At 37.0% G+C, this 27,379-nt stretch overlaps 5 protein-coding genes, 1 long non-coding RNA gene and 1 pseudogene across 9 annotated transcripts; 3 read left to right on the forward strand and 4 right to left on the reverse strand.

Annotated features, from left to right (window-relative positions):
- The first annotated feature begins 3,940 nt into the window (after positions 1 to 3,940).
- LOC106295621 (transcription factor VOZ1) lies at positions 3,941 to 6,564 on the forward strand. 4 transcript variants are annotated; one of them, XM_013731571.1, is made up of 5 exons: positions 3,941 to 4,104; positions 4,407 to 4,665; positions 4,787 to 4,942; positions 5,008 to 5,512; positions 5,597 to 6,548. In XM_013731571.1, exons 2-5 carry the CDS (start codon positions 4,435 to 4,437, stop codon positions 6,154 to 6,156), a joined length of 1,452 nt encoding a protein of 483 aa, XP_013587025.1. In that variant the 5' UTR covers positions 3,941 to 4,104; positions 4,407 to 4,434; the 3' UTR covers positions 6,157 to 6,548. The 4 variants fall into 4 exon arrangements, with proteins under 4 accessions (XP_013587025.1, XP_013587028.1, XP_013587027.1 ...); XM_013731574.1 differs by having other exon boundaries at positions 3,942 to 4,104; positions 5,026 to 5,512; positions 5,597 to 6,564; XM_013731573.1 differs by having other exon boundaries at positions 3,942 to 4,104; positions 4,793 to 4,942; positions 5,597 to 6,564.
- Positions 6,565 to 7,074: 510 nt separating this feature from the next.
- Positions 7,075 to 7,983, reverse strand: LOC106293622 (ras-related protein RABA1i). Its single transcript, XM_013729294.1, has 2 exons — positions 7,651 to 7,983; positions 7,075 to 7,571 (listed from the first exon to the last, which is right to left on the reverse strand). Exons 1-2 carry the CDS (start codon positions 7,869 to 7,871, stop codon positions 7,136 to 7,138), a joined length of 657 nt encoding a protein of 218 aa, XP_013584748.1. The 5' UTR covers positions 7,872 to 7,983; the 3' UTR covers positions 7,075 to 7,135.
- A 388-nt stretch (positions 7,984 to 8,371) lies between these two features.
- LOC106292724 (GDSL esterase/lipase At1g28580-like) lies at positions 8,372 to 10,648 on the reverse strand. Its single transcript, XM_013728370.1, has 5 exons — positions 10,297 to 10,648; positions 9,608 to 9,823; positions 9,328 to 9,476; positions 8,969 to 9,245; positions 8,372 to 8,880 (listed from the first exon to the last, which is right to left on the reverse strand). Exons 1-5 carry the CDS (start codon positions 10,610 to 10,612, stop codon positions 8,600 to 8,602), a joined length of 1,239 nt encoding a protein of 412 aa, XP_013583824.1. The 5' UTR covers positions 10,613 to 10,648; the 3' UTR covers positions 8,372 to 8,599.
- A 771-nt stretch (positions 10,649 to 11,419) lies between these two features.
- On the reverse strand, positions 11,420 to 16,128 carry LOC106344682 (annotated as a pseudogene).
- Positions 16,129 to 20,492: 4,364 nt separating this feature from the next.
- LOC106344683 (receptor-like protein 12) lies at positions 20,493 to 22,035 on the forward strand. Its single transcript, XM_013784005.1, has 4 exons — positions 20,493 to 20,784; positions 20,930 to 21,299; positions 21,734 to 21,852; positions 21,971 to 22,035. The coding sequence occupies exons 1-4, from the start codon at positions 20,493 to 20,495 to the stop codon at positions 22,033 to 22,035; spliced, it is 846 nt and encodes a 281-aa protein (XP_013639459.1).
- Positions 22,036 to 22,374: 339 nt separating this feature from the next.
- LOC106343864 (GDSL esterase/lipase At1g28580-like) lies at positions 22,375 to 24,775 on the reverse strand. The gene is made up of 5 exons (XM_013783196.1): positions 24,428 to 24,775; positions 23,495 to 23,722; positions 23,235 to 23,383; positions 22,850 to 23,123; positions 22,375 to 22,766 (listed from the first exon to the last, which is right to left on the reverse strand). The coding sequence occupies exons 1-5, from the start codon at positions 24,699 to 24,701 to the stop codon at positions 22,486 to 22,488; spliced, it is 1,206 nt and encodes a 401-aa protein (XP_013638650.1). The 5' UTR covers positions 24,702 to 24,775; the 3' UTR covers positions 22,375 to 22,485.
- Positions 24,776 to 25,008: 233 nt separating this feature from the next.
- Positions 25,009 to 26,880, forward strand: LOC106343865. The gene is made up of 4 exons (XR_001270048.1): positions 25,009 to 25,338; positions 25,409 to 25,654; positions 26,490 to 26,566; positions 26,702 to 26,880. It is a non-coding gene; the product is annotated as an uncharacterized LOC106343865 (long non-coding RNA).
- The last annotated feature ends 499 nt before the right edge of the window (positions 26,881 to 27,379 follow it).

A 27,379-nucleotide genomic window follows, 5' to 3' on the forward strand; every position in this document is an offset into this window, starting at 1 on the left:
GGGGGGGGGTTATCCTTACACAATGAATCAACGAAACTTTTGAATATAGATAAGAAAGCATATCCTTAAAACTGAAGATGCAGTCTGCTGAGATGATCTATATCAGTTTTCGAAGAACTACAGGAGATAGTACATGTATGTATCACGAAAGTAGAGCTGAATGGGAGTTCAAGTTTTGTGAGTGTGTGGACTTGCTAAGCTTGGAAAAATAAAGAATATATTGTTTGCTTAGCTTGGAAAAAGAAAGAATATATATGTTTGAAATATGGACGTTTTCGATAAAGCAAAAGAGAGTTACTTGAAGATGAAGTTTTCCATTAGAGAAAATGGAAAGTTGCCTTAAGTGTATTTGGAAATCTTGGAGAACAAATTGAAGACGTGTAGAGCAAGATCTGGTCTGCTATTTAAGGAGGGACGTGCCTTATGTAAAAGCCAGACCTCAGAGAAGAGAGAGAGAGATTTCCTTGGTGTGTTACTGATTGGTGTCGAAGGACATTCTGAAGCATTGTCTGATGGAGTCCGATGTGGACTTAGTTTGGTGGCGTTGGAGTTGGCGCTTTGTATGGTGGAGTTAGCCATCGTATATTCGTATGTAGCTGCTCATGGTGAGTGTATGGTGCGTTGGAGATGACGTGCTTATGGTGTCAGTGGTGTGCGTTAGGTGCTGACGTATTTGGTGAAGTACTTCCGAGATGTGGAAGATTGAAGCCTAGACTCAGGGGGAGTTTAGCAAAGGCGGTTTCATTGAAGTGGTCTATGAAGATTGCAGCTATAGAAGACAGTAAGCTCTGGTGAGCTGGATGGGATTTATGCATGTGTGCTTTATTACTTATCTGTGTAGATTATTTACTTAGAAAAGAGTGGTAGATACTAGTGTGTGTGATGTACTATATAGAAATTGTAGGTTGCTCCTTGTTCTAAGTCAATGAAATCTGGACGAGGTCCCAGGGATGTAGGAAACAAACCCCGTTAACAATTTTTGTGTGTTTTACTTTCTTCACTTGTTTTTCGTCGCCTCATTTGCACTAACAATTTGTATCAGAGAGGGTTATCTAAGTTACTAGTGAGATCGTGGATGATGAGGACGAAAACTGATTCAGGAAGTAGAACAAGTTTGTTGAAGATGGCGTGATGGGATTTCTTCATAAGTTTGGAAGGTGGTGATCTTCGAGTTGGTTTTTGACCATGATGTGACTCATAGGGGGAGACTGAAGACGTGGTTTTCAAGCTAGTTATGATGAGTGCACATGCATAGTCAAAACGGGAGAAATTGAAGATGCAGTCTGCTGAGATGATCTGTATCAGCTCTCGAAGTACTACAGGAGATAGTACAGGCGTGTGTCATGAAGGTGGAGCTGAATGGGAGTTCGGGTTTTGTGAGTACGTGGGCTTGCTAAGCTTGGAAAATGAAAGAATATATATGTTTGAAAACATTCAAAACATATGAATGTTTTTCATAAAGCAAAAGGGAGTTACTTGAAGATGAAGTTTTCCATTAGAGAAAATGGAAAGTTGTCTTAAGTGTATTTGGACGACTTGGAGAGCAAGTTGAAGACGTGAAGAGCAAGATCTGGTATGCTATTTAAGGAGGGGCATGTCTTATGTAAAATTCGGACCTCAGAGAAGAGAGAGAGAGAGAGGTTTTCTTGGTGTGTTACTACTTGGTGTCAAAGGACATTCTGAAGCATTGTCTGATGGAGTCCGATGTGGACTTAGTTTGGTGGCATTGGAGTTGGCGCTTTGTATGGTGGAGTTAGCCATTGTGTGTAGCTCATGGTGAATGTATGGTGCGTTGGAGATGACGTGCTTATAGTGTCACTGGTGTGCGTTAGGTACTGACGTACTTCTGAGATATGGAAGATTGAAGCCTAGACTCAAGGGGAAGTTAGCAAAGGTGGTTTCATTTAAGTGGTCTGTGAAGATTGCAGCTGTAGAAGATAGTGAGCTCCGGTGAACCGGATGGGATTTATGCATGCGTGCTTTATTCCTAATCTTTGTAGATTATTTACTTACAAAAGAGTGGTAGACACTAGTGTGTGTGTTGTACCATATAGCAATTGTAGGTTGCTCCTTTTTCTAAGTCAATGAAATCCGGACGAGGTCCCGGAAATGTAGAAAACGAACCCCGTTAACAAATTTTGTGTGTTTTACTTTCTGCACTTATTTTTCGTCGCCTCATCTACACTAACAAAAACATCATGGAAACCTTCAAACATAATCAAACACGAAAAAATGCTAACGTAATACCAAAGAACATTACCAAAACCTAAACATCAATGGATTCATATTTTACATGCATTACTCTTTTGTTAACGCTAATGACATATGTGATGTTTAAATATGCTAGAAGCAAATGTTTAGCTTTAAATCTATAGTAAATAATATTTGTTCATGGATGGATATTTATTAGCTAGTGTGTGATAATTCAATAAACATGGTTTGCAAAACAGAAAGTTAAGTTTCGTTTTGAAAAGAAAATCAGGACCCCATGATTAAGCATGAGCTAGTGGAACCACTTTTCTTTCTTTTATATCTGAAGTGGACGTTTTAGGCATGTGTTATAGATATCTTATTATGGTGAACAATTAAACAAAATAGAAGCTAAGAGAAATTAAACAACAACCGTCCAGTGCATTAGTTTGGTACGGGTCTAAGTTAAAGTGAAGTGGTGGACCGATCCATTCGAAACCGAGGAGCTATGATGTAAGGAGCAAAACATTTTTCATTTCTATAAAAACTTTAAAGAAAAATATTGGAAATGTGGCTACCGAACGAAAACAATTTGGTTGTGACTAAAATATAAACGTATTAAAGTTAAGACGAAAATCAATGTGTACAGGGAAAAGAGAATAACAAGCAAATACATAAAGAATAAAGAAGATAGAATATTACCATTGATTAAATCGAAAGCAAATAATGTGACGAAATGAAATGAGCATCACAAAATAGGAATATGGAAGAGAACATATATAGTGGAAACAAAGCTACTTATTCCTTCCTTGCCACTATCTCCATTCGTTACACCTCTTTTCGCTTTTACATCTAATTTTGTTATCACTTACCCCAAAAATAAAGAGAACAAAAATAAAAAAATTAAGTATTCACGACGCTTGTCGAATTTGTGATTTTATGATTCTTTACCAAGATCCCTTTGATTTCTCTTATTTCTTTCTCTTATGTAAGCTATTTTCACAAGACATGATGTTTAACAATTCATTTAATGCTGACATTCTTGCTTTTTTTTTTAATAACCGTTAAAATTCTGAATTTATGCATCCAATCTTTTACATGTCAAAAATAAGTTTTTGAAAAATTAGGAATTACCAACATTTAAGTTATTTATCATATTCGTTATATACCAAGGTTCCAAATGGTGACCAAGGGAATGGGTGTGAATAGCTAATTTCTTAACATTCCTTATAATTTTCACCATTTACAAGGAATATTTGTTACTTATAATTCCTTAACATTCCTTAAATTTAAGGAATAAAAGACTACAATTATTCCTTGATAAAATAGAAAAGAAATAGATTTTCTTTTTATTTTTTTTCTTTTTATTTCTTTTTTCCTATTCCTTTTATTTTTTTATGGTTACCAGTTAGAGATTTAGACATGTATACCAGTTAGTTTTGATTACAACATATGTGTATCATAAATTACTTTGGGATAATTACAAAATTTTCTTTATTAACTTTCTTAGATTTTCAAAAAATGAAAAGAATTAGTTGCTTCAGAAGTAAAACATATAGAATAGAAAAAGTAAAATAGAGAAAATGAGAAGTTATAATGATACGTAACTAGAAGTACATAAACTACACACTTTTAAATTTTATATTCCAAAAATGATGTTTTTTTTTTGACAGCTATTCCAAAAATGATGGTTAAGAATCAAATAAACTTTATACCCATAAAATGATAAAAAAAAAACATTTAATGGAAGAATAAAGGGTACTGTTCTCCAAGTGTACACAATACATGGTGGTCGTCTCTTTTGCTCATAAAAGGAAAAAGAAAAGTGGGGAAGAAGAGAACCAAGCAACGTTTCTTCTCCGATTCCTTTGTGGGTTATCTTCTCCGATTGCGAATTGAGATCTTTCTCCTACAGTAAGTTCATTTCCTGGGTTCATCAGCTCGAAAAAGCTCTCGCCTTTTGCTTCAACATGATTGAGTTGTTCTTGTGGATTAGCTTGATCTGTTGTTACTTTTAACTCTATGCATGATTGATTCCTTGTTTTTAAGATGTTTCCCATCGAGGGTTTGATCAAAAGAGACGATCTTTACTCTGTTTCAAGTAAAGGGCTTTTGATGGTTCATCTTGTCAGTGTAACAGAGTGATTATGTTTGCTAGATTCTTCTCTTTTTGATGTGAAGTATGTTATTTGTTTTTGTGTGTGTGTGTTTTGCAGAATCTGTGTGAGGAGGTGTTTGTTTCTTATGACGGGGAAGAGATCTAAGATAACTTGCAGATCTGCTTCGCACAAGCTGTTCAAGGATAAAGCCAAGAACCGCGTTGATGATTTGCAAGGGATGCTTTTGGATCTCCAGTTTGCGAGGAAAGAGAGCAGGGGTGTTGATGTCACGCTTCTTGAGGAGCAAGTCAATCAGATGCTCCGTGAGTGGAAGTCTGAGCTCAACGAGCCTTCTCCAGCTTCATCCTTGCAACAAGTATGCAATCTACTTGTCTTGATATTCATTTTTATATATATTCCAAAGTTACATCTTGTTTGCTTGTTTGTAACTTGCATGCTTTGGTCATTGTTAGTTGTGTGGGTTTTGTTTTGGTTAGGAACAGGGTGGTACTCTGGGATCTTTCTCAACAGACATTTGCCGGCTGCTGCAGCTCTGTGATGAGGAAGATGATGCAACCAGCAAGTTAGCTCCACCCAAGCCTGAGCCTACTGATCAGAATCTCGAAGCTGGAAAAGCTGCTGTCTTCCAAAGGGTCAGTTACTCACTTTAGCTGTCTGTGGAGTCTATTATTGTGTGTCTAATGCTGAATTTTGACAGGGATACAATTTGGTCCAGGAGAAATCAGAACATGGATTTTCATTGGCTGATGATCATGGCAAAGACCCTTGCTTAGTAGTTGGCAACAACTTCGACGGAACCGCTCATTTGGATTACAATCAGTACGATCTGCAACAAGAGTTTGAGCCAAACTTCAACGGTGGTTTCAACGATTGTCCCACTTATGGACCTTTACACATCTCTGCTTTCATCCCAACGATCTGCCCTCCACCATCTGCCTTCTTGGGTCCAAAATGTGCTCTTTGGGATTGCCCTAGGCCTGCTCAAGGGTTCGACTGGTTCCAGGATTACTGCAGCAGCTTCCACGCTGCGCTTGCTTTCAACGAAGGCCCACCAGGGATGAATCCCGTCGTGCGTCCTGGTGGCATTGGCTTGAAAGACGGTCTGCTTTTTGCAGCTCTAAGCGCCAAAGCTGGAGGGAAAGATGTCGGTATCCCCGAGTGTGAAGGAGCTGCAACTGCTAAATCTCCTTGGAATGCTCCTGGTAAGCTTTGGTCTCTTTGATTTCATGAAGTTTACGTACTTGATCTGATTAGCCTCAAACCTTGATTTTTTGGTGCGACTGTAGAGCTCTTTGATCTCACGGTTCTAGAGAGTGAGACACTAAGGGAGTGGCTGTTCTTCGACAAGCCGAGGAGAGCCTTTGAGAGCGGGAACAGAAAGCAAAGATCCTTACCGGATTACAACGGTCGCGGCTGGCACGAGTCGCGCAAACAGATCATGAGCGAGTTCGGAGGGCTGAAGAGGTCTTACTACATGGATCCACAGCCTCTGCACCATTTCGAATGGCATCTTTACGAGTACGAGATCAACAAGTGCGACGCTTGTGCCTTGTACAGGCTCGAGCTCAAGCTCGTTGTTGATGGGAAGAAGAACTCAAAGGGAAAATTATCAACTGACTCGGTTGCTGATCTGCAGAAACAGATGGGAAGACTCACTGCTGAGTTCCCTCAAGAGAATGTCAACAACAAACGCTGCATCAAAGGAAGGCCAAAAGTGAACACAAAAGTGGCAGCCACTACCACAGGGAATGTTCAGAACACAGTAGTAGAGCAGGGGAATGAGTATGGAGTAGGTGAAGAGTTTAACTATCTTGTCGGAAATCTAACCGACTATTATCTTCCCTGAGAAACGAAACAAACAAAACACTGTTGCTTACTATTTAAACCAGGCAGCAGAAGAAGAAGCTTCTACATCTTGTAGGGCAGGTTATGGATTTTTCTTTTCTTTTTATCTTATGACTATAATCATCTCTATATCCATGGAGATTACTATGTGTATATATAACAAGAAAGGGGATGCAGAAGAAGACTGTCATGGAGTTTGAGAGAGCTTGTTTCTTCTAACCACAAGTAAAAGTTGAGAAGGAGACTGCTTTTTTTTTTTTAAAGATTCAGTCTATGGAAGGTGACATTCCGGTTTATATGTATTTTGATGCATTTTCGAATGCAGATGACGAGTTATGTAACCGTTTTGGTTATCGTTTTATTGTGTTCTTATACAGTCCGAAACTTGAATGATAACACCGTTCTTGCTCTTAGTCTATCATATGCCTGGGCGTATTTACCCACAAACCGAATGCCTTAATCCGAACAAAAAAAAAAAAAAAAATCAAATCAAAATTCGATATGAACCGTTTTACAAAAATATCTAAACAAAACTTAAGAGCTTGGTACGGTACCAGAACCGAATCAGATAGTTTAGATGTTTTAGAGTATTTTAAAGATTTTTGTAGTTTGTTTTATTTGTTATTTTGACTATTTTTAATTAGTTTACTTAGGTTTCTGAATAATTTATATATTTTTAGTATTTGTTTGTCAATTTTTCAGGTTTTGAAAAATATTTTTAGGTAATTTTAGATATTGGTTATAATCGATCCGAACCGAATCCAAACCAATAATTAGTAAAACCCGAACAGAACTTATGAGCAAAGTACTGAAAATTCGAAGATCCGAATCAGCCGAATCCGGCGGCCCTGGGCCTAGTCTATCACGTCCTCACTGAGTATGAACTTTGTTTCTCTGATAATTACAAGAATGTGTACAAATTTGCATGATAATTAGTTAAAATGAAAATACAAGAAAGACAGAGACAAGTGTGTGTGTTACTAAGCAGAGCAGCAACCAGGTTTTTTAACAGCTGAGATATCATCTCTGCCTCCGACATTAATCGTCTGTCCTTTAGGCAAAGCCGTGGTTGGATCATCTCCAGCTTCAAGAGCCTTCTTGCTAACGACTCTGTAAATCTGTGTCAAAACTTCGGTGAAAGCATTCTCAACGTTCAGAGCTTCAAGTGCAGATGTCTCCATGAAAAAAGTGTTCTCTCTCTCCGCAAAGGCCTTTGCGTCTTCCGTTGAGATAGCTCTAAGATGACGAAGATCAGCTTTGTTGCCAACGAGCATTATCACAATGTTTGCGTCTGTGTGGTCCCTTAGCTCCTTTAGCCACCTCTCAACATTCTCGAACGTTACGTGACGTGTCACGTCGTAAACTAGTAACGCACCGACGGCTCCTCGGTAGTAAGCGCTCGTGATGGCTCGGTACCTATATATATATATATATATAGCAATGAAAACGAACGTAAAGATTGGTTTAAAACACGTTCTTGAATGTTTTTTCTTACCTTTCTTGGCCGGCCGTGTCCCAGATTTGAGCCTTGACGATTTTGTCATCGCATTTGATGCTACGTGTGGCGAATTCTACACCGATGGTTGCGCGTGAGTCGTGGCTGAAGTCGTTTCTGGTGAAACGAGATAACAGGTTAGATTTACCGACGCCGGAGTCTCCCGTTAAGACCACCTTGAAGAGGTAGTCGTAATCGTCTTCTGCTCTATATGCTCCCATCTTCTTTTGTCCAACTATTTAAACCTCTTTTGTTGTAGGGAGACAAGTTATATTCAAGAATGAAAATGTTATTTGGCTGTTCCAAGAACATGGGATGATGCTACTCAATGTGTTTTTTTCTTGTTTGGTTCTAAAAATATTTGTTTTGGTTTCTGTTGGTTTTAACGTTTTCTAAATTGGAGAGAACACCAATTTGAGTTTTGAATTTGGGAAGACAATGAGAGGTACCACTCAGAACTCGCAAATGTCGCTCGGCCAAGAAATTGAGTTTCTTGTTTTTGGTTTGGTTTAGAATTCAAAACCGGTTTGTTTCTGGATTGAGAAATTTCACTTCAATTCGGCTCGGTCAAGTTGCTGATACTATTTATTTTAAAAAAACGTTTCAGTTTGAAACCTTTTATCAGTTTGTTCCCCAAGTGCAAACAGTTCATTTTTTCAACTTTTTTTTTTTTTTTGAATGAATGTTAAATTTTATTCATCAAAAAAGTCTTTTTACATCTAGACATTATCAAAATTTTACTAGTCCTTAATCATGGTTTCTACCAAAGAACTACTTACACTCTAGTTCTAAACCAATATTGTAAGCTCCCTTCCATTCCCTTCCTCCCTTACACTCTAGTTTTTCAACTTAAGTAGAGACAAACACATTAGGAGGGAAAAAAAAAACTCTTATTCCTCACCAACTTAATTCTCTCACAAAGGCTTTGTGAACAAACTTGTATCATCCATCACCTAGTGGTAAAAGAATACTGTCTGCCTGATGATGTTCTGTTCTTAATATCAAAGCCCGGGCATGACCAGTCGAAAGCAGGAAGCGTGTAGGGACCCTCAAGTAATCCCATGGCGACCCATCTATACGCAGACTCGGTCAAATGAAAACCGTCCCAATGCACATACTTAGAAGGATCAGTACAACAATCAACTCCTTTAGTTCCACACTGACTACCATTGTTGAAGTTGTATGGACCTCCTGTTCCACAGCAAGCTGACAAAGGTCGATTCATGAACCCTGATGATCCACACACAATGATGGGTTTATTAAAAAACTTAGTTAGTTTATTAGTTAACCGAAGAAAAATGGGTATGTAGAAATAAACCGAATCTGGCCGGTTCCTGGAAAATATGTAACAAGGCGTTGTAGTAATCAGCGTATAGGATTGTAACATGAGGGTAGAGTTTCTGGAGTCTGTTGAGTTCTTCTTGAAGCTCTTTGTTGTGATGTTCTACAAACTCGTTTAGCCAGTTCAAGCATCCTGTTAAGGGATTGTATTCTTCTTGGTTTGATGTTTGATACTGCGTTAAAAACGATGTCCAGCATCCGATTGGGAGGTCCGTAGGCACCATGATCGTTCTGCCTCCCATGTGAACCAACTCCTGCATCGCGTTCAAGATCCAGTCTCATAACTCAAACCATGCAGAACATCAAAAACTGGACTTTCCAAGAGAGAATGTTTACCGTAATCACAGAAGATATAGTACTGATCACTAGCGGAACCAGTTCTTTGATCTCCTCGATGCTTTTTCCAACCAAGAGTCCGTAGTTATAATCATTCCCTCCGATCTCTCCAACGATAATCAAAGCATCTCCAATCATCTCTCTACAATCTATAAGAAGCCATTACAACTATGTTTGTTTTATTTTATTTTTGGCTAAAAAGTATGCTTGTTTCATTGAACTTTTCTACTTGTTATAATTCACAAAAAAAAAAAAAAGAAGAGAGTTGATCTTCATTAACCTGAAGGTGAACCACATATATTTGGCAAACTCTGCTTGAAGCTCTTAAGCTGAACTCCTAAACTAACATTGGTGTAAGCATAATGGATTCCTCTGCTCTCAAGAAAGCTCTGTTCCAACGCGGTTGCACCCGCTACAACGAAATTAATTCCTTTCTGGAAGCTCCCATTTGGAGATCCAAAGTAAGGAGGCACATAAGGAAGCCTTAAAAATTCAGCTGTAAAAAGATCCCAAGAAAGACAAAAAAAAAGAGAATCACTTTAGTTTTCTTTTTGTTTAACTTACAGCTCAAGAGAACAAAAAAAAAAAATAGAGAGAGAGCAAAATACTAGACCATTTTAGAAAAATATCTTACAAAAGCATAATGACAACTTTCATTTGCTTCCAAACATAAGCAATAAAGTGACTTCCGCATTAGGACATAACAGAGAAGAAGCTCCAAGTTGTTGGAGATTTGCTATGCATTGTTTCAAGTGCAGTCACAAATAGACTATTAGACAATGTCCAATTATTCACATTGTCTAATAGTGACTTCCGCATTAGGACAAAAAGAAAGAATGAAAGCATTTTTTACTTTAAATTATACTTTAGTGAAAGAATAAAATATTATTGGAAATGCTCTTAGAGAGTTCTTAAGAAAATATTATTGGAAATGCTCTTAGAGAGTTCTTAAGAAAGAATATGTCTTACCTATGAAGTCGATAATGAGACGGCCATTGGAGAAACGACCTGTGGGGACGTGGAAGAAGGTTTCTCCGTACGGAGGAAACGCAGACTGAGGAAGGTTGTTAGGGTCGGAGAGGTGGAGCAAGTTTCCGGTGTCGGTGATGGAATCGCCGAAGATTATGATAGACTTGAAATTCCGACACTGTTGTTCTGAAGTTACTGCGGCTGTGGTTAGCAAAGTAATTAGAAAGAAGTTTTTGAGTTTCTTGGAGAGATGAGAGGCTAAAGACGCCATGGAAGAAGAGTAGAAAAGAAAAGCACTGTCTTCAGCAATGGCCATTTTTGGGGATTTTAAGTTTGAGGACAAAATCCCCTGTCTTCCTGTCTCTGTCTCACTCAATTCAGAAACTAACTCTAATAAATATTTCTAAAAATATTTTTTTTTTCTTTTTCAGAAAAACAGCACCACTCATCCCAACAACTCCTTTCAGAAATGGATTTCTTTTTTTCTTTTCATTTTTTTTCAAATCTCCACCAAACGTAGTTAAAATGAGTAATTGTATTAAATTGTTAGATTACAAATGTGATTGTAAACATGTTTTATTTTCTGTGGTATGTATATACGAGCGTACAGTCCTACTCCTACCATACTTGACTTCTTGTTAATCACTTCTTTTGTATAGTACACTATGTAAAATCAATAAAATCATTTGATAAGCTTCATCATGTCTTAAACTTGCTCTGATACTTTTCTTTATTCACTTGCTAATAGCATTTTAACACCTTTTCGTTTTACAAAATAATATTTTTGGTAAGGTCCTTAGGATTAGAGAGGCTGTAGGCAATAAAAAAGCCCAAACTTATGATCGGTTTGAAGTTCTGGCACGCCGAGCTGACGGTATTGAGACTAATCATCTCCTTTTGATCACATCTTTGCTAGTAATAGCTGCTTGGTTCAATTATCCCCAAATACAAAATATTTCTGTTAAAAGAAAAAAAGAAAGAAGAATTTATAGCAACCACAAGAGCGTAACTGAACCCGTAATATCCACCAGGACGGTGAGAATATCTAGACATATTAATAAATACACACTGCATTAGAAGAGCTAAGAGTAAATGAAAGACTAATCATCTCGTTTGCAGAGTATCACACACTGCTACGCTTTTCAATAGCGGCAAGTCTCGACATATTTTGATCATATCGTTGCTTTTCTAAGTAGCTTTGCCGTTTCCTTTTACCTCCTCCTGCAGCAGGTTGCTTGATTTGCACGAGAGTTGGAACATAAGAGCACACGTTTGCCCTACAGTAGTCTACGCCTGTGCTTGCACGTTCTACGAGCTCCAGCTTTTTCAAGTATCCAACCTCTCCAACAATGTTAAATGTATAGTAGTAACCCATTGCGACTTTCTTCTCCTCGTCAATGAAGAAACTATCACATTTAACCAGAGCCAAAAATCCCGTTTTCGTTTCCACTATCAAGAACTTGCTCCACAACATCTTGTCGGCCTCAATCTTAGTACTAATACATATATCAAACTCCAGTGGACCTGCTTCGTTGTGAGTAAGTAAAACCGCAAGCTTCTCTTCTCTAACACATGATAAAGTCACATAGTCATCCTCACCAGCGTCAAACGGGAGACGCAGAAGAGGACCGAAACTGTCACTTGTATAATCGAAACAGATTATGTGATCGTCAAGCACATCGTTTGTGTTTCTTTGTGAAGCTGGCCAGTAAGTGTTACCTTTGAGAGACGCGCCACGCTGACCAAATATATACGCCAGTGTGGAGTAACATCAAGAGTCTTCCATGAACTAGGCTCGAAATCGTAAATCTCATACCATGAAAACTGGTCTATGGGTGCATTGTAGTACTTATCTATAAACCTCAAGAGTTTGTAGCTAGGACAAGAGCCTTTTTCGTCGTATCCAAGAGCGTAAGTAAACCTGTCCCATCCGTGTGGGCGGTGAGAGTATCTACATTCTATGGACCTTGTTTGGCCCCAATACAGAGGAACAACTTAGGGGTGTATTCAATTGAAAGTTTTAGGTGTTTGTATTAAAATGACAAATCTACTGTTATTCAAACGTGAATTTTAAAAACTCATTTAAAATCCAGTGTTATTGAACTTAACATTTCGTAGAGTACTCTAAAATCCACTTATTGAAAATATTTTAAGTTGTGGAATGTATTCAATATAACATTTGAAGTGATTTGATTTTTAATGGAGTTTTAGATGATTTCAATAAGTTGCAGAGATTTAGGTGATTTTTGTTAAATCACTCTAGAATATAACCCAAAACTATGAGATTTGAGTTTTAATTTTTTTAACTAAGAAACTCCACTCAAACACTCTAAAATCAGCTGAAAACTTTAAAACTCCACAACTTAAAATATTTTCAATAACAGTGGATTTTAGAGTACTCTACAAAATGTTAAGTTCAATAACAGTGGATTTTAAATGAGTTTTTAAAATTTATGTTTGAATAACAGTGAATTTGTCATTTTCATACAAATCATCTAAAACTCTTAGTTGAATACATCCCCATAAAGTTTTCAGTTGATTTTAGACTGTTTGGGTGGAGTTTTTTAGTTAAAAAAATTAAAACTCAAATCCCATGGTTTTAGGTTATATTCTAGAATGATTTAACAAAAATCACCTAAATCTCTGCAACTTATTGAAATCATCTAAAACTCCATTTAAAATCAAATTATATTTAGAGTGTCTACTTCTGAGTGCTATAAGGCAACACGACTTTGCTACTCCAACACGTATTCACAACTTGGCAGGCCAGCTTTGCATTGTTAAGGAAACATGAAAAGGACATGTTAGACTATACATGCATGGTCTGGAAGAAGCAGAGTACAACTTATGAAGTTGGCCACTGGTGATGATTTCCTGCATGCTTCCTTTTCTATATGGCATAGATGGAAACGCAGGGTCAGCGCCAATGTTGATTTCTCCATCGCTGACAGTTTGCAGCAATTTGTCTCTTCACAACTTCATGCGGATACAGCTGCGGGTTCACGAGTGTGGTACAAAAGATTTTTTTTCACTTCTCTTAAAGGGGGGAGTAGTGATAAGTGCCAATACTGAGCTGGACGGGGATCAATTACGTGGTTTTGACAGTTGAAGTCGGTTAGAGCCTGTTGGATTCTGTTACGAGTTGTTGCTTCAGTTAGTATATGAACCTAGTATAAAAGGTGTGAGAGAGTGTTCATTACTCTTTGGACTTGTTCTGGAAAACTAGTTAGAGCACCTCCAATGGGGATTCTACCCATTGAAGTTCTAAACTTGCATATATGTATATATTGTATATGTGTATGTAGTTGTGGGGTTCTTCCCAAAATAACAGACCCCACAACTATATACACATATACAATATATACATATACATATATGGCAAGTTTAGAACTCCAATGGATAGAACCTCCATCGGAGGTGTTCCTGTTTACTCCTGAGATTTGGGCACATCGCGGTTCACCACTGTGTTGAGATTGTCTTGGTTCATCAATAATGCAATAGTAAGGCACTATCAATCAGAATCTAATAAATCAATGGTTTCGTGGTCTAAATGGATCGGTTTTATGAATTTTTTTTTAGATTTTCGATAAAGTCTACTCTATGCAAAACAAAAAATTAAATATTTTCAAATCGAATTTGGTTTTGGTAAAAACCAATGGGTTCCGTAGAAAAATTCTGGAGCTATATCAAAGAATTTTGATTCGGTTGTATGGATCAGTTTGACTTACAATTTTGGACAAACATCTGACACTCAAAATTATTTCTCGGATTTGCTACTAGAGAATTTCTCACCAATAAAAAATAAAGAAAATTACAGAAAATAAGAGAGAGGGTTTGAAAATTTATAGTATAAGAATTTCTAACATTTTTGAAAATTTTCTCCAACACTTATTTTAATTCCTGATAAATTTTTCCAACAAAAAAAATTATGTGAAAATATACAGTTAAAGAAACTCTTATGAATCTGCTCTAACTTTCTTTCTTCTAATGTCTATCTTTCCGAGAAAGGAGACCGCCAAGTTTAAACCCGATTATCCAACTGGAATAATCACACAATATCAAGTCAAGAGCTATATTCCTCATCACACTGAACTTGGTAACCTCTCTTTTCTGTCAGTAGACGAACTTTCAAATTTATGATGAAAGTTCAGTTGAAACAAGCCTCACAAAGACCCAAAGTTTTTAATAACTGTATCCCTCTCACAGTCTTAAAAAAAAATGTATGGAAGACTCTTTCTTATCTTATCACTAAATTTTGGTTGGTATGTAGAAAAGTTACCCAAATCATTAATGACGCAAGACTTGGTCAAGTCGAGAGTTTTCCTCTTTTTAAAAGAGCCTCAGAGCACCCCCCATTAGTAAACTTATGGGGGTTCACACAGATTCCAAAAAAAAAAAAAAAAATTAAAATAATGAATAGTGATGAACTTGTCTCTCTCCACCTCTTCCAAGTGAACTGGGTTCATCCGTATAGCGCGGGCCCTACGGCACGTGGCGGCCCGCGATTGGTCCGATTAATTTTTTTTTTTTTTTTTTTTAAAACAAAAATCAAACAGAAAATAAATATAATAAAAAAATACTATGTGAACCCCTTTCATGGGGTTCACTAATGGGGTGATCTCAGAAGCCGGAATCATTTGCCACACAAATTCAAAAAGGGATAATGATGCTTTCAAGCAAGTCTGATTGCATTTCTGGTACTAAAACCTTTTATTTCACCTTTTTAGCTTCCCTCTTTCTACACACTCTTGCTTCTCCTACGCTACACTACTGCCGCCATGACCAAAGGGATGCTCTTATTGAGTTCAAAAACGAGTTTCCAGTAAATAAATCCAACCCAAATCCTTATGATGTGTACCTTTAAGTTCATGGAACAAGAGTAGTGATTGCTGTTCTTGGGAGGGTGTCATGTGCAATGTCAAAACTGGCAAGGTGAAATCACTAAACCTTAGTTATGTTCCTCTTCACAACTCTTTGAAACCAAACAGTAGTCTTTTCAAACTCCAACATCTCCGTAACCTAACCCTTAAAAATTGCTCTCTCTCTATGCAGAGATTCCTTCTTCATTAGGAAGCCTTTCTCGTCTCACTAAGCTAAATCTTCTCAATAATAATCTAGTAGGTCAAGTTCCAGCTTCAAGAGGGAACCTAGCCCAATTAAGATACCTCGACCTTAGCCAAAACAAGTTAAGTTCGAATATTCCAAGTTCGTTTGCCAATTTAACAAAGTTATACCTATTTTACATCCACGACAATTACTTCGAATCCATGTTACCACTTAACATGAGTGGTTTCCAAAAATTTAAAGTATTTTGGTGTGGGTGCAAACTCTTTTCGGGGGATTTTTCCTACGTCATCCCTTCGTTAATATACGTTAATTTAGAGAGAAACCAATTCACAGGACCTATAAAGTTTAGGAAGACATCCCCATCTAGTCTCAAGTATCTAAGCATTTGCTTATAACAAATTTGATGGTCCAATCCCTGATTCTCTATCTGAACTTAAAAATCTAGGAGAGATAGATCTTAGTTTCAATATGTTTTTTTTTTTTTTTTTTCAATATGTTCAATGGTTCAATCCCCAGATCTCTAGCAAAGTTAGAAAGCCTCTACCATCTTGATCTTTCCGGCAATTAATAAGTTGGAAGGACAAGTACCAAACTGGTTATGGAGATTGAACGAAGGCTTTCTTACAACTCTTTCAACAGCTTTGAAAAATCACCAGAGTCAGCTCCTCCTGGTGAAACGCAAATCACTGCACTGGGTCTTAGCTCCAACTCATTCCAAGGACCGTTTCCCCATGAGATATTATACAAGATTACATCCTTGTACATCTTAGATTTGTCCAACAATAGCTTTAGCGGCTCAATCCCTTCATGTTTCAGAAACTCCACCGTTTCCCTTACGGAGCTACAGTTAGGTAACAATATGTTAACTTGAATTCACCCGGACGTATTCGCCCGGCGCAACCAACTTAAAAGCAATTGGCATTTCCAACAACAAGCTGGAGGGGAAACTTCCAAAATCGTTGTTTAACTGCACCGGTCCGAGGTTTCTCAACTTGCAAATCAATAGATTCAAGGACGAGTTTCCATCTTGGCTAGGTTCTTTACCGTCACTGAACGTCCTCCTCCTTCGTTATATCACCTCCATCATGCTTGTAGGAACCTTATTTCACTACCATAGGACAACTGATATTTGTAAATAATAATAAGAACATAAATTACAATTACAATACCGAAATATAAGAATAAAGAAGAATTACAGAGTCGAGCTTTCCTTAAATATTTAAACGTCCCGTAATGTGACGGTTTCATAGCGCTTAGATTTCTAGGATACAACTGCAGCATTGTTTCTGTTTACCATCATCGAAAAATAGAATATATCGAACTTATTTCTGTAAAAATAAAGCATCACTATTCAACATAGGATAATTGTGTTGTTGCTCGTATCAATGTGTTCGTCTCTTTCCTTATGGCTAACAAGCCTTATTTATAGGAAATGAAATGACATTACGTTATGGTTTTTAAAACCAAACGTTGAGAACAATAGAGTCCTTTAAGTCAAAAATCAATGTTGTCATTATGGTATTTGATTCCCTTTGACTTGATTTTTTAATGACTTAACAATAAGAAATATATTATTTATTTGTTCAAATCAAACATAAATAATATTCTTTTTAATTTGGGTTTGCATTTTATGTTTTACAAACATAAAGATAGTCATCAATAAAATTTATATGAATACGTAGTGGACACAATATCCATCTAACAAATTCAAATCCAAACCCAAATATCCAATGAGTGACATTTGCTAATTTTTAAACTTAAAATTTTAAAGCTTTACAAGCTTTGTAAGTCACTAAATTTAGACTTCCATTTATCATTTACAACAACTTCGGTTTTGACATGAGGTTACACTACTTCATAGTGTTTTTCCAACATTCGGTTATTCCGACGAACGTCTTCGCCCAAAAACTTACCGAAAATGGTCCAAAACCATTTTTGTCAAAAACGAGTTCCAACAATGTCCCACATGAATAGAAATGACTCTAGACACTAAACGACTCGACATACTTGACTTCCTAGACAAGCCTCGACCTAAAGACTTTTGAGAGTACAAACGAAAAATCCACTACATGATGAGTTGGTAGCAATTTTTCAGCCTTGAACCAGTCATTGTTAATAGCTATCGGATTTACTCGGCCAGGAGGTGGCCATGATGTCTTGAACCTCCCGGGCTTTGGTGTAAACCTAGACAATAGCTATAACACAATTTCATTCTCTCACAGAACTAGGTTCTCTATTGTGTTCATTTTGGCCGTGAACAGTCCTGGTTAATCATGAGTGAATTTGGAGAATATAGTATTTCCTTCATTCTCCTAGAAACAGCCTCATTTCACACTCACAAGGTGATTTGCCATTAGTTTTGTTTAGAGGAGTATCATGTACTACTCCATTCATATCTCAAAACAATGGACACAAATCATTAAAAACTAATGCTTACCCTATATTCCTTACATGTAGTACTGTTTAATCATCATAGGAACTGGGTATAGACCGAAGTCTTACAGTGCTTTGGGCAGATTTAGTTTGACTTAGTTGTCTCGTTGAACCTATTTCTTGGGATCTCCAGTCAGTTAGGTAGAGTTACCGCCAAACCTCATCTTAATTCACAGGCTACCCATTCCTTTAGATGATATAACAATTTGATCTCATGACACACCTTTAATAAAATGATCCTAGGTTGTCATCACAATGAACATAATCTCTTGAGATTAATCGAGATCAATTGTCTAATGATTTTTGTCATCTTTTTCAAAGATACAATTAACCATTATACACAAAACTCAGTGTATGGCACTAGTTTTTTATTGAAAAAATCATATTGTGATAACTATCACTAAGTTCATTTGGTCTCATGCCAACAACTTTATACAGTAAGCAAAGCTTCCCCCACATTTCTTGAGATAACTCAAAAATATGCATATTTGCATTCATCATCTCTTAAGAATTTAGAAAGAATTTAGAAAGATTGATCTACAACTCCTTTAGATTTAAATGAATAGAGAGCAATTTCGAAAAATGTATTTCATTCTTAGAAATTTACATTTTACATACAATTATTTTCATAGTGCTCTCAAGTTAATTTATAAATCCAACTTGTATGTTTTGGATATTTCCAAACACATATTTTGCTTTTTAGCAAATATACATATCATTGCAAGATATTATTTTTGCCATCAAAACTATAAAATGATTATTTTCAACCATATTGACTTTATAAACTACAATACACATGTCAGTTTCAGTCATATTGGTCTGAAAATTCTCATTGTTTTTGCATAGTCAATATTTTTACAGATTGCATTTAAGCATTGACGAAATATAAATATTTTGATCAGTATCAATAAATATTTTATTTTCTATGGCAAATGATTTATATATGGCAGACCTCTCCCAAACTTAATTTGGGGCATCGACTCACAAAATCCATTTCTATCCATACAATTTGATCTCTCAAAGATCAAAATGTTTTTTTATAACCATGGTATCACCATATTTAAAACTTGAATTTCTTTTTCTCTTCTCATTGGGCACACATGTGCTTAATAATTAAATTAAGTTGTTCCAAATAATCTGAAACAAGAAATCAAAACGTTAGTCATTCTCATTCTTTGATAATTAAAACAAATAAATTGTCTTTAACCAAATCAAGCATTTACGCAGTTTGACCATGTAATAATAAAATTCAAGATACGAAACGGAATTTCTAAATTCTAAACCGTTCAAGCAATTAATATATTGCAAAAAGAATCAATCGACCACTAAATTGCTAAAAGGTTGGGAAAATAATTGAATGATAACAATACTGGCTAAATTATACCGTCAATGATTTAAATCCAATTAAGTTCTTCAACTCGAAAGAATTAATATTTTAACACATAATCCATGCAAACTAATGAGGAAAGCTAAACGCAAAGATTAATAATAAACTGCAGCGGGAAAAAAAAATTCTTAATTCCCTGCAAATTAAAAAATCAGGCAAAAATCAAAGAGGCAAGCAATGTTCAATGGATAGTCAATTGCATAAATGAAACTAATACGCCAACAAATTTTCTTTATTTTCTCCAATTCAATCAGAAGAATAATGAAGACTTCCATTATAAAGAATTCTCCAAATCCTGTTTTCATAACAAAATACTTCACAAAATCATCAGTTATCGTTAGTATAATAATACAAATGAAAATTTATAGAATTAAAAATTGGAGAAAGATTATTTTGAATAATCTTAGAGATCCGATTCCGGCATATTTAACATGTTCTTAAAAATAAATACTTTTAACAAATATCAGTATTGTTAGTGCAAAAGCATAAACAATATTTAAAGATTTAAGAGTGTAGGAACCTTATTTCACTACCATTGGACAACTGATATTTGTAAAGAATAATAAAAACATAAATTACAATTACAATACCGAAATATAAGAATAAAGAAGAATTGCAGAGCCGAGATGGTTAATCTCTTTCCTTAAATCTTTAAACGCCCCGTAGTGTGACGGTTTCATAGCGCTCAGATTCCCAGAATACAAATGCAGCATTGTTTCTGTTTACCATCACCGAAAAACAAAATCTATCGAACATATTTCTTTGATGTACTCTCAGATTCAAAAAATAAAAATAAAGATAAAACATCACTATTCAACATAGGATAATTGTGTTGTTGCTCGTATCAATGTGTTCGTCTCTTTCCTTATGGCTAACAAGCCTTATTTATAGGAAATGAAATGACATTACGTTATGGTTTTTAAAACCAAACGTTGAGAACAATGGAGTTCTTTAAGTCAAAAATCAACATTGTCATTATGGTATTTGATTCCCTTTGATTTGATTTTTTAATGACTTTAACAATAAGAAATATATTATTTATTTGATCTAATCAAACATAAATAACATTCTTTTTAATTTGGTTTGCATTTTATGTTCATAGTGTTTTTCAAAGATCCGGTTATTCCCACGAACGTCGCCCAAAAACTTACCGAAAATGGTCCAAAACCATTTTTGTAAAAAACGAGTTCCAACGATGCTTCCTAGCTCCATTAGGTTTCAAAGTTTAAGAGTCATTGACCTCTCGGCTCTCACTTAACGACTTAAGTGGAACCTTGCCGGATTTTTGTTTCACCAGCGCTGGCGTGAAATGAAGAAACCGGACGACGCAGAATATGAGGACGCCTACATGAAAGACTCAATAAATGATATTGGCGTCTTTCACTCCATGTATATTGTGAATAAAGGAGTGGGTACGATATTCAAGCAGATCCGAATCGACTTCATATCCATTGACTTTTCTGAAAACAGTTTCTCTGGAAACATCCCTGAGTCGTCTATCGGATTGTTGAAGGGGCTACGCCTTCTATTAAGTATGATGAAGTGGTTTACACAGTTAGATAGTGGTTTAGTTAGAACCGGCTTGTACCGGATAGTTTATGGTTTGTATATAAACACTTGTATCTCGATACTTTACAATTAACAGAAACAATTCACTATTATCCAAATCCTGTCGTGTATCATCTTCTTCATGAGAGCTGAGTTTCTGTTCAATCTCAAGTTTACTAAAATTTCTCAACTTGTCAGGTAACGCATTCGCAAGCAACGTACCCTCGTCATTGGCGAATTTGAAAAATCTCGAAGCATTGGACCTATCACGCAATCAGCTGTCCGGACAGATTCCTAGAGAACTTGGCAGACTATCTTTTTTGTCAGCCATCAACTTCTCCCACAACCATCTCGAAGGTCCGGTACCACGAAGCACGCAGTTTCAAAGTCAGCCTTGTTCTTCGTTCGTGGACAACCCCAAACTAACTGGTCTTGAGGAAATCTGTGGAGAAAATCGTGTCCCGGTTCCTATATCACAAGAATCAAAAGAGTTGTTGAAAGGAGAAGAAAAAGTGGTGAACTGGATCGCAGCAGCAATCGCCTTCGGACCTGGTGTCTTCTGTGGATGGTGACTGCGCTTATCTTTGTTCCACGATACAAATATGAGTGGTTCATGGTAAAGTTTAGTCGGAACAAGCCAAGATCAGTTATCAGAAGTACTCGATAAGCACATCTCTTTGCAATGTGTTTTGGCAAACGTGTTGGTAATATAAATTTGTAAAATATGGCTTCTCAAAAAAAAAAAAAAAACTCAGCTTGTGTTTGTAATTTTCTGTTGTATGGTTTTGTAATAATCGTATCATTTGGTGGTATTTGATTATTATATAACTTAGCTCGAAAATGCATTCATAAGGGAATTCCTAGTGGAAAATGTTCAGGTGAAATGAGATGGGGGTTTTCTTTCTGGCTTATGGTGATGAGTAGGGCCGGACCTGGGCACTTCCCATTGGAACATTGGTCTTGGTCCCTAAACATCCGGGTCTGGTTTCCTATAAAAAACAGGAATGCCTTTATATTTGAAGCCAAACGATTCACGGCTGTGGAGACCATGAGCAAAGTTTATGAAGAAGTGGCTCAAGTGATCGGTAAGGATTCAGTGGTGATGGAAGAGAGGTCATATGGTATTGGTAGTAGTTGTTGGTTAAGTCTAACATAGGGATGGAGTAGAGTAAAATAAATCTTTAGTAGGTGCGGCTTGACTTCTAAGATACAGATGTGTGTTGTGCTTTTGAATATCAGGAGGGTTTTGTCGGATATATGGTCCCTGGATGATGCCAAACTGGTTACTTCGCGCTGGCGGTTAAAAAGCATGCGGTTTTGAGACCGGCTGCTTAGCCTTCTGACCAGTTTCATGTTTCGTAAATTATGGAAGTGTTAGAAAAAATTGTAGATTGGAAATTTATGGTGGAGCATGAGGATTCTAACAAAGGGGTTATTTTCATCGCTCAAAGCGTTACAAGACTTGATTTACTACAATCTTATGTCAGCTATTTGGGCTGCAGGTTGTTAATGAAAGTGGCATGTTTTTGGAAGCTGGTTTGTTGCCTTTGGGTTGTATTGTTGTGTACGTAAGGCTGTCGTTGGTCTCACTCAATAATTCAGTGTATCACATATTCAGGTTTATACGCGCATTACTGTAACACAATAGAAATTTTATAATAGTACAAAACATGATCCAAGATAAGCGCTAAAGAACATACATGTTTTTATCAGTATACATTCTTCTCTCTCTCAAATTTTCAGACCAAGTTATATCAGTGGTACATTAAAGAATACTTTGTATCAGATGATCCATTGTTCTTGATTTTTGAGCTGAGGCAAGACCAATCGAAAGGTGGAATAGCATAGGGTCCCTTAAGTATACCCTCAGCCATCAATCTGTACGTAGCCTCAGTCATATGGACACCATCCCAACAAATATACTTTGAAGGATCACTACAAGATTCCACTCCTTTAAAGCCACATTTCCTACCAAATGTGAAGTTATACGGTCCTCCAAAACCGCAGCAAGCGTGCAAAGGTCTATCTATGAACCCTGATAGGATAATTAATTCAGTTAGCAAATCTAATCAATGAACAGGGTCATGTAAGTGTATAGGGAGGATCAAGAAAACTAACCAAAATTTCCTGGTTCCTGAAAAAGGCGTAAGAGAGCATTGTAGTAGTCTGCGTATATGATGTTGACATGAGGGTACAGCTCCCGGAGCTTGTTGAGTTCTGCCTGAAGCTGGTCACTGTGGTATTTTGCAAACTTGTTCAACCATTTCAAACAACCTGAAGGATCGTATTCTTCCTTGTTTGATGTTTGGTATAATGTCAAGTAGGTTACTGAGCATCCTATGGGAAACTCTCCCGGCACAAGAAATGTTCTTCCCCCCATACCAATTAACTCCTGTTAAATTTATGCTTTAGATGTCCAGTCACAAAAACAAAACAAAAATACAGTGCTTTTGGTGTTCCATAGAGAGGCAGAACAAGAATTTGATGAGGTCATCAGAGTTACCGTGATTGCAGAAGAAATAGTACTGATCACCAGTGGAACAAACTCTCTGACCTCTTCAATGGTTTTGCCCACAAAGAAAACGTAATTATAGTCATTTCCTCCAATTTCTCCCATGAGAATCAAAGCATTTTTGATCATTTCTCTGCAGTCTAAAATAAAGATTTAACAAAGTAAACTATTATTACAAGTTAGCTGGAATGGTTGCGTCTTGGAGGTTAACATAAACGAGTAGGATCTCTAAGCACAAACCAGATACACACCTGATGGGGAGCCACATAGCTTAGGCAAAGCATCCTTGAAGCTCTTAAGCTGAACTCCTAAACTGACGTTGGTGTAAGAAAAATGAATCCCTCTCTCTTCGAGAAAGGAACGTTCCAGTGCCGTTGCTCCCCCTACCGCGAAATTAACTCCCTTTTCAAAGTGTGCGTTTTGAGACCCATAAAAAGGAGGCACAAGCGGAAAACCCAAGAATTCAGCTGTAAACCGAACTGTGGAAAAGAGAACTATAAGTTAGGAAACCAATGTGTTAAACTAGTTGATGTTTTTTTGGTGAAATTAAACTAGTTGATGTTTTCAGGTTTTTATACATAAATTTACGATTCAAGTAAGAGCATGCAAATGAAGAAGTTATACATAACAGTGATGCATACAGAAACACTTAAATAGGGGAACCGTTACATCAGAAAATAAAAACAAGAAAAGAGCAGAAAATAATCATTAGTAATTTATGTATATTTTCTAGTATTTTAGACAACTTAAAAGTATCTTATATATTTTGGATGTTTTTAATATATATTAAATCTAAAAATAAGTAATATATTTAGGTATATAAATCTATTTCGGTTACATTCGAGTACCCGGGATATTTCGGTTCGGGTCGGGTCGGGTTCGGTTCTTTAGATACCAAAATTTTGAACCCGTTCGGATATTTAATCAATTTCGGTTCGGGTTCGATACTACTTTTTCGGATCGGGTTGGGTTCGGTTCTTCGGATCCGGGGTTTTTGCCCAGCCCTAATCACACTTGGTAATTTGTTGTGTATTTCAATAAGGGTGAAAACCAGAAACGATTACAAGTTCATGGTTCGGTTATGCTTGCTCTGTCCAGATAATATAGAAAGGCTCCGAGTTTTTCGGAAGATGTACACTCACACTCATACTGTAAAGACAAAAAAAAAGAGAGTTGAGACGTACCAATGAAATCGATGATGAGGCGGCCGTTTGAGAAACGGCCCGTGGGATGCTGAAAGAAGGTCTCTCCGTACGGAGGAAACGCCACGTGTGGGAGATGGTTAGGATCAGAGAGGCCGAGCAAGTTTCCGGTGTCGGCAATGGAATCACCGAAACTGATGATGGACTTGAATCGCCGACACTGCGTTTCCGAGTTTACAATAGTAGTGAGAAGTAGAGTAGATAAAAAGAAGATCATGAGCTTCTTCATCAACGGAGGACAACAGGGAGACGCCATGTGAGATGCTCGAAGCTTTGGTCTCCGGTCTCAGACGTCCCTTTCAATTTTAAATCCCTTCTCTTTCTATCTACTCATTTCCTCACTTTTGTCAGTTTGTGAGCTGAAAATGAACAAAAAGACAAATAAAGAAGGGTTTACTCCCTCCTGCCACGTAGGCGGACACCTAGATAACTCGATCGATCTCGCGGCGACACGTGGCATGTGCTTTCGAAACACGGCGTTTCATTAAACGCAACTGTGATGGGCTTTCTTCGTGTTTTGCGTGTTGGGCTCTGGGTAAGTTGTTCTCTGCCCAAAACGATAACATTCTCTCTCTTAACCTTAATTACTCGATCAAAGCTTCACGGATCGTCTCTTCATTTCTGCGACGGCGATGCATGACGAGGCTTTGTGTTTTCTCATGAAACCCAGGCTGATAACAAGTGACCTAACCCTCTCAACCCGCGTGTCTTCATCCCATTCTTTGTTGTCCGCCGTTCGAAAGCTGCAGTCTACATGACGAATCAACTCGATGGGTTTCGATTGCGTCGTTTGATTGTCACTACGATCAACATACATGATTTCTTCCTCCTATTGCAATGGGAAATCAAAAACGTACCTTGCTTTCAGACGGTGCATCTACATATATAAATAGGTGAGTCTTGCTTCTGAAGATTTCATCATTTTATTCATCACAATCATATTAACTCTTAAATCTTTTGCAGAACACAATAACAAACTCCTCTCGCTATGAGCTATCGCCTATGAGAGGAAGCCTGGATGAAAGACAATCGTCGGAAACGATATCGGCACAATAGGAGGAAAGCTGCGACAGAAGAAAGGAGGAGGAAGAGAAAGCCATTGATGGTGGTGAAGAGGATAGAGAGAAGAGATCATTAATGGAGAGTGGGACAAAGCTAAGGCCAGGATACATGGTGATAAACAATGGCATGATTCATTATCAATCAAAGGTAACTGCTTGGAGCTCTTGAGTATAAATTTGTTTCTTCTCTGCAAGTTTTCTTTCTAATCCTGAAGTAGAATCTTTTAATTAATATGTCCTTTGTTGTAGGGAAAAGAATGGTTGTATGCATAAAGATGTCACATACTTAAACTTTAAGTTTTAAACTTCATGTTTCAAAGTTATAAAAAATTCAAGATAAGTTTAAAAAATTCGTAATTTCGTCTGACTTGCGGAAACAGAAACAGTCGCCAGACTCGCCACCAACTTCGTTATGAACACAAATCACCGATCTATTTAACACATAAACCATAACACAATATTAGTAGATGATACGAATCAGTAGCTAATAGTGAAAACCCATAACACAAATCACGAAAAATCAAATCTTAAGAGATGATGAAATCAGAAGTTGGTGAAGAATCGAAAAAAAATTGAAGAAGAACGAAGACGAGGAAGAAGAATCGAACACGAAGAGGAAGAATCGAAGACGAGGACTCGAAGAGGAAAAATCGAAGACGATGATTCGAAGAGGAAGAATCAAACACGAAGAAAAAACACAAGAGTGAGACGGGAAGAAAAAAAAAGGTGATTTGTGTTTTCTCCCAATTTTTCAAACCCTAGACATTTAAGTTTATTGGGCCGCCCATTGTCCAAGTGGTTAAGCCCAATATTGTCCATGAATATAATTGGGTTCACCCATCTGGACAAATTTTAATTATGGTTTAATCTGGGTCTGTCCATTTTGGACCATATCGATTTGGACACGGGCCACCCATTTATAGCCCGCCCATTTGACATCTCTATATGCATATGACTAATATTCTCTCAGTTCTTCATTTCAGATAATGTAAGGATCCTGATACCATGAACTGGTTTCGGTTTCATCAGGCTCCTTTACATATCTCATGCTGCTATTGAGGTAATTCTGTTTATTTTTAGCTTCTTTCGTGGTTATCACTTTTATAAACCTGGATATCAGAAAGATTCCCAAACTCCCAATATGTTTCACATAAATATCTTCTCTATCAACTCATTCTATGAATGAATATTGCAGGGAATGGCCGGATAATACCTCCGTAATTTACAAATGACAGTCTCTTAAGCTTACAAGAAAGACACCGACGGCGAGCACCTACAAGTCAGTAATCATATGTGCAACCTCTACAATGTTTAAATGCATTGGTCTTCCAAAACCAAACCTGAATAGTGAATACTCACAACGTCTAAGCACATTTCTATGCAGGAATGTATGGTGCGTCTTAGTGTGCATGCCGGCTCACAATTCATTTTTTACATATATTATTAACATATAAGTGTAGATACACCACAGTTAAAAATTCTGAGTTTGTCTCTTGCAGTGACGAAACCGAGGAGAAGATGAGAGCTTTAATGAAAAAGTTTGGGCTGTAAGGTCAAGATCCAAGTCATTAAGGGAGAAGCTCACTTCGTTGTGGTCAGAGAACATTACAGAAGTTGCAAGGGAAGGAGGAAGTGACGAAGTAGAACTTAATTGGGACAGATACGAAAAAGCAAACCGAGAGATTTCATATGACAAGCTTAAATTGGCTGAAGAGAAAGCAATAACAAAGGAACAAGACAAGATGAGAGCAGAAGAAGCTGCACACGCCAAGACAGAGAAGATGAGGAGAGTTGTGGAAAGAAATACATCAAGAGAGAGAGAGAGACCAAATAAAAGGAAGCACTGAAAAAACAAAACAGAACAAGAAGAATG

This window comes from Brassica oleracea, chromosome C5 (genome assembly GCF_000695525.1).
Source record: "Brassica oleracea var. oleracea cultivar TO1000 chromosome C5, BOL, whole genome shotgun sequence".
Classification (NCBI taxonomy): Eukaryota; Viridiplantae; Streptophyta; class Magnoliopsida; order Brassicales; family Brassicaceae; genus Brassica; species Brassica oleracea.

Excerpts from the sequence above, each read along its gene's own strand:
- LOC106293622 (XM_013729294.1), bottom strand. The coding sequence starts at position 7,871 with ATGGGAGCATATAGAGCAGAAGACGATTACGACTACCTCTTCAAGGTG. Across the intron at positions 7,572-7,650 it reads GACACGGCCGGCCAAGAAAG|GTACCGAGCCATCACGAGCG; the intron begins GTAAGAAAAAAC and ends ATATATATATAG.
- LOC106344683 (XM_013784005.1), top strand. The coding sequence starts at position 20,493 with ATGAAGAAACCGGACGACGCAGAATATGAGGACGCCTACATGAAAGAC. Across the intron at positions 20,785-20,929 it reads CTTGTACCGGATAGTTTATG|GTAACGCATTCGCAAGCAAC; the intron begins GTTTGTATATAA and ends TCAACTTGTCAG. Across the intron at positions 21,853-21,970 it reads GATGGAAGAGAGGTCATATG|GAGGGTTTTGTCGGATATAT; the intron begins GTATTGGTAGTA and ends TTTGAATATCAG.
- LOC106292724 (XM_013728370.1), bottom strand. The coding sequence starts at position 10,612 with ATGGCCATTGCTGAAGACAGTGCTTTTCTTTTCTACTCTTCTTCCATG. Across the intron at positions 9,824-10,296 it reads TCTCATTATCGACTTCATAG|CTGAATTTTTAAGGCTTCCT; the intron begins GTAAGACATATT and ends ATCTTTTTACAG. Across the intron at positions 8,881-8,968 it reads CCAGGAACCGGCCAGATTCG|GGTTCATGAATCGACCTTTG; the intron begins GTTTATTTCTAC and ends GTGGATCATCAG.
- LOC106295621 (XM_013731571.1), top strand. The coding sequence starts at position 4,435 with ATGACGGGGAAGAGATCTAAGATAACTTGCAGATCTGCTTCGCACAAG. Across the intron at positions 4,666-4,786 it reads CAGCTTCATCCTTGCAACAA|GAACAGGGTGGTACTCTGGG; the intron begins GTATGCAATCTA and ends TGTTTTGGTTAG. Across the intron at positions 5,513-5,596 it reads ATCTCCTTGGAATGCTCCTG|AGCTCTTTGATCTCACGGTT; the intron begins GTAAGCTTTGGT and ends GTGCGACTGTAG.
- LOC106343864 (XM_013783196.1), bottom strand. The coding sequence starts at position 24,701 with ATGGCGTCTCCCTGTTGTCCTCCGTTGATGAAGAAGCTCATGATCTTC. Across the intron at positions 23,384-23,494 it reads GCTATGTGGCTCCCCATCAG|ACTGCAGAGAAATGATCAAA; the intron begins GTGTGTATCTGG and ends TCTTTATTTTAG. Across the intron at positions 23,124-23,234 it reads CTATTTCTTCTGCAATCACG|GAGTTAATTGGTATGGGGGG; the intron begins GTAACTCTGATG and ends TAAATTTAACAG.